Source organism: Cyprinodon variegatus, unplaced genomic scaffold (assembly GCF_000732505.1).
Source record: "Cyprinodon variegatus isolate N-32 unplaced genomic scaffold, C_variegatus-1.0 Scaffold735, whole genome shotgun sequence".
Classification (NCBI taxonomy): Eukaryota; Metazoa; Chordata; class Actinopteri; order Cyprinodontiformes; family Cyprinodontidae; genus Cyprinodon; species Cyprinodon variegatus.
The window spans coordinates 276,393-280,785 of record NW_015151188.1 but is presented as its reverse complement, the minus strand read 5'-3'; the positions used below and the strand labels follow the sequence as shown (position 1 = coordinate 280,785).

At 38.5% G+C, this 4,393-nt stretch overlaps 1 protein-coding gene across 1 annotated transcript in view; it reads left to right on the top strand.

Moving 5' to 3' along the window:
- The window catches only part of LOC107097931 (hyaluronan and proteoglycan link protein 4-like), a 24,604-nt gene that overhangs the window by 4,248 nt on the left and 15,963 nt on the right, over nucleotides 1-4,393 (top strand). Inside the window, exon 2 of the mRNA XM_015395293.1 lies at nucleotides 1,666-1,792. Within this exon, the coding sequence (XP_015250779.1) occupies nucleotides 1,666-1,792 (127 nt within the window). The remainder of the gene's footprint in view (nucleotides 1-1,665; nucleotides 1,793-4,393) is intronic.

Here is a 4,393-nt window from a genome sequence, read left to right as displayed (position 1 = left end):
TCCTGTAACATAATGTAAGATGTGTTGACAGACCAAATATTGTAATTTACACCAAAGATTAATTGTCATACAATTGTTATTGGTGTCAGTAAAACCTATATAATTGACTAATAGTCTCAGCCTTGATAACTTGCACAAGTAGCCGTGATGCACAACTATGCTGCGCGATTAAGTCATTTTTCGACAAGAAAATCTGCAATTTCAACATGTTCAAGCATAAAGAATAATAGCCACGTTCATGTTTGTAAGAAACCAAACTGTTTGTAAATCCGTCAAGAATTCAATGAGATAAGAGTATTTGTGTTCGTGCTGATCACTCACCTTACATTAGGTACCACAGAGCACAACAGAAAGCCTGCCTGAGGCAAGATGGCCGCCGGTGATGACGTTTGAGACTCCGCCGTAAGACATCTAGCCTTTATTATGGATATCTATGGGTGGGCTCTCCTCATCCTCCGCAGGAAGTACATGCGCTCTTGTGCCCTTTTGACCAGTGAGGTGGTGTTTAAAGGTCCAGGCTATGTTGTCAGTAATGTGCACCCCCAGGAATTTGGTGCTGCTTTTCACCTCTACAGCTGAGCTGTTGATGAGCAGTGGAGCGTAGTTAGGCCGATTTTTCCTCAAGTCAATGATGATCTCCTTCGTTTTCGTTCTCTACATTCAGGATCAGGCTGTTATCTCTGCTCCAGCCCACCACCTGCTCCACCTCCTCTCTGTAGTCCAGGTCGTTGTCATCTCTAATGAGGCCCACTGTAAACTGTGATTGGTGGTGAACCCGGGGACGCAGTCATGTGTCATCAGGGTTAACAGCAGGGGGCTCAGGACGCAGCCCTGAGGGGAGCCTGTGCTTAAGGTGATGACATCAGAGGTGTTCTGTCCAACCTGGACTGACTGAGGTCTGTTTGTGAGAAAGTCTAGCAGCCAATTGCAGAGGGGCGTATTGAAGCCCAGCTGTTCCAGTTTGCATATCAGATTTCTCTGGGATGATGATGTTGAAAGCTGAACTGAAGTCCAGGAACAGCATCGGAAAGGTTGTGTTCTTCTCCTCCAGGTGAGCTAGGCTCAGGTGAAGAGTGGAGGAGATGGCGTCCTCAGTGGACCAGTTCCATAGGTAGGCGAACTGGAAGAGGTCGAACGTTGGGGAGAGACTGCGGACAATATGTTCTTTAATTGGCCTTTTGAAGCACTTCATCATGGTGGGAGTCAGTGAGACAGGCCGGTAATAATTTAGTGAGGTGACCTCGGGCTAATGGACCTATCAATAGATCTGAAAACTAAGAACTGCATCTATATTTCCAGATCTAAAAGGTGGACTCTAGTGCCATAAACCATGATAATAATTTTAAACATAGACAAGTTATTGTTTAATGGTTTACCTAATGAAGGCAAAAGTAGTCTTCTGGCCTAACGTTTTCTCCACTTATTGGTGGTTGCCAAACAGTTAAAGACATAACAGTCAGTATATATATATTTTTAGATAAAGTGTTAATGTTAACCTTCAACCATAGGATGTTTTGTTATAGGCATTTATAGTTTTATGAAGTGTTTGTCATGCTTCTCATTATACTCTGTAGTATACTCTGTATACAGCTTCACTCTTTCTAGGTTTCCTTGAAGTTTTTTTCTCTTTAACAAGTTGTGGTAAACTTTGTTTAATCCTTGCAGGTTTTAAAGCAACGTCAGCCCCATATCTTTGGTGAAATGTTCTTGCTAATCCTCCCTCTGGCCTGCGCTGTCTCTGTGTCATCCCTGCCTGAAGATTCATCCAGGAGAAGAGTGGTGCATGTGCTTGGTATTAATACTTTATATGTCTAACATCTGCAGGCCTGAAATCAGGTTTTAATAATCACCATTCTTTGTGTTTTAATTATGATCATTATATCTGCAGGTCAAGTAATAATTAGGCTTTGGTTTCACTTGTGAAAATGAGCTTAGTTGCTTTTTCAGAGGGTTGGATTGGTTAGGATAGTCAGATTAAACTGACTTCTGTTATGATATGAAATACCGTGGCAAAGAGTAAAAACGTGACAACTTTGTAAGAGTGCAAACTTTTTTCTATTTTTCGATAGAGGAAAAAAAAAAACTATCTTGAAGGGAAATGCATTTATAAATTCAATTTAAAATCTTCATAAAGAAAAATTTTATGATTTTCTGCATGCAAAATATTCAGCTTTGCACCCAGTAAATTTCAGATAGATAAAATGTGAAATAACAACTTAAGTTTGATTTTGCATGTAATGATACAAAAAGTGAAGTATATAAACTATTTCTAAATAAAGATAAAGATAAAGTATTTCTCTTATTTTATTTAGTTGTTTTTTTTTTACAAAGGTGTTTCTGACTGCATTGGTGGAGCAGCCAGTCCATCTCTTGTCTGCACGCACCTTTGTTCCAATCACACTTTTGACATCTTTGAGCTTCTATAGTTTTACAGAAGCTCAGAGGTTGAACTGCAGTAATTTTTGTTCAGGTAGAGCAAAGCCCTGTGAGGCAATGTTAGTGATAGTTCTTATGTGGGGAAGAAAACGCATCTTTTTAGGCTTCAGAATAGGCAGTCTCTCTATTTTGTTTGCTAGGAGTTCCCCATATCTGAAGCTTTACAGCCTTGCCTGTTTAAATTTGCCTGCAAATCCCTTGCCGCCATCCTGAATCTTGAGTTGTGGTCAATGAAAAGTTAAAACGTACATAGTGAAAATGACCACAGAATAGAAGTATAGCAGAAAGAGCATAGAATTAAGTAAATACTCAACTGCTTTTGACTAAAAGATGCTTATTATAAAATGGATCCCAACAGCAGAAACAGCAAAGCTAAAGTCTACCAGCTTATTTCCCATGTTTTAGGATTAGGATGTTGATCTATTAGTCTTGAAAACAAAAGAAAATTTGAAGAACATGCCGTTGAGTATACAGTTTCTTTTCCTAACACATGGTCGGGTTATGAAGGGATCAAGTTCTGGAGATCCCAATGCATCTCTTCTCAGTGATACATTTCAGCTGGTTTTGGACTTTCCAAAGCTTTCACAGTGATTTCCTGGTCTGAGCTTTTGGTCTGCAAAACTACCAAAGGTAGGGCGCTAGGAGACACCCAGATTGGAAAATGTTCAGAGATCAATCTCCTATATTTCTCCCAGTTTTTTTAATAATAATTTACTATTCTTCTTTTAATACCTTCTTCTTCTTCTGTTTTTCTGATCTACTTACATTGCAGTGTCCATATGAACTGTAAAACTCCCTGCATAATTATAATAAAGCAATTTATATACATGAAACAAGTGGAGCAGTATGGCAATTGCCATACCGCTACACTTGTGAAAGTAAAATCTGTTGGGCTCCTTTTGGCATCAAGACAATTATTCTTATTGCCACCTTGCCAGACAGGACACTAAAAAAAATAATAATAATAATAATAATAATAATAATAATTTACTATACTAAAGCATGATCACTTACAGTACAAGGAGGCAGCTTTAACCTGGTTAAAGAGATCTGATAGCCCTAAAATTTGTCCTAAATATATTTATGAACATTTAAGACACAGATTTCTCATCTTCTAATTATTCATAATAATAATGATAACAAATTATTGAAATGCAACGTTTTTGATGTTCAAATAATGTGTTGGAAGATTTGATAAAATACCCCTTTATAATTTCATGACATATACACAAATTTGATAAGAGCAGCAAGCAGGGAGAGGTCTAATTGATGGCTGGCTCTGGTGATTATAGGTGCCGTTATCTGGCATCCTGTTGCAAAAAGCTTTTTGTAACACTGCTAATTAAACGTTTACATTTTTATGCCATAGCTCAAGCGAATGTCTGAAATAAAAAGATTTTCACTTGCCCATTGTTCAGTTCAACAAACAGCTTTTGAAGCATTTCAGTGAACCATGTCATATAGGAGCTCTGCTGACATCCTAGAGTGGATAATGGGATTAGGAATGAATGCAGCAGGGTAGACATGCTGTGCAGGGAAATGATCAATTAGACAAAGGAAAATAAACCACAGGCAACTTTAGACATTGTCCATAAGTAGCATATTTTATCATTGATTTTCCTTTTTCTGGGTAAGAAATGGGATCTATGTAGGCTCTAGATGAGTTCTGGAATTTTAACTAGAATTTTAAATATCAATCTGGAGCGTTATGATTGATCCTTCCTCCCAGCAGCTGTAAGACTTTCTAACATCACTGTCCCCAACAACATCAATGAGTTGTTACATTCATGCTGATTTTTGCACTGCTTCTGTCTTTTAGGGCCGGATTTATCAAGATCCAATTTTGCGTGCAGTAATTTGCGCTCACAAACTGGAATTTTGCGCGAGTAATTTGCGCTCACAAACTGGAATTTTGCGCGAGGGGCTGAACCATGGTTTGCGGGTGATTTAACAAGAG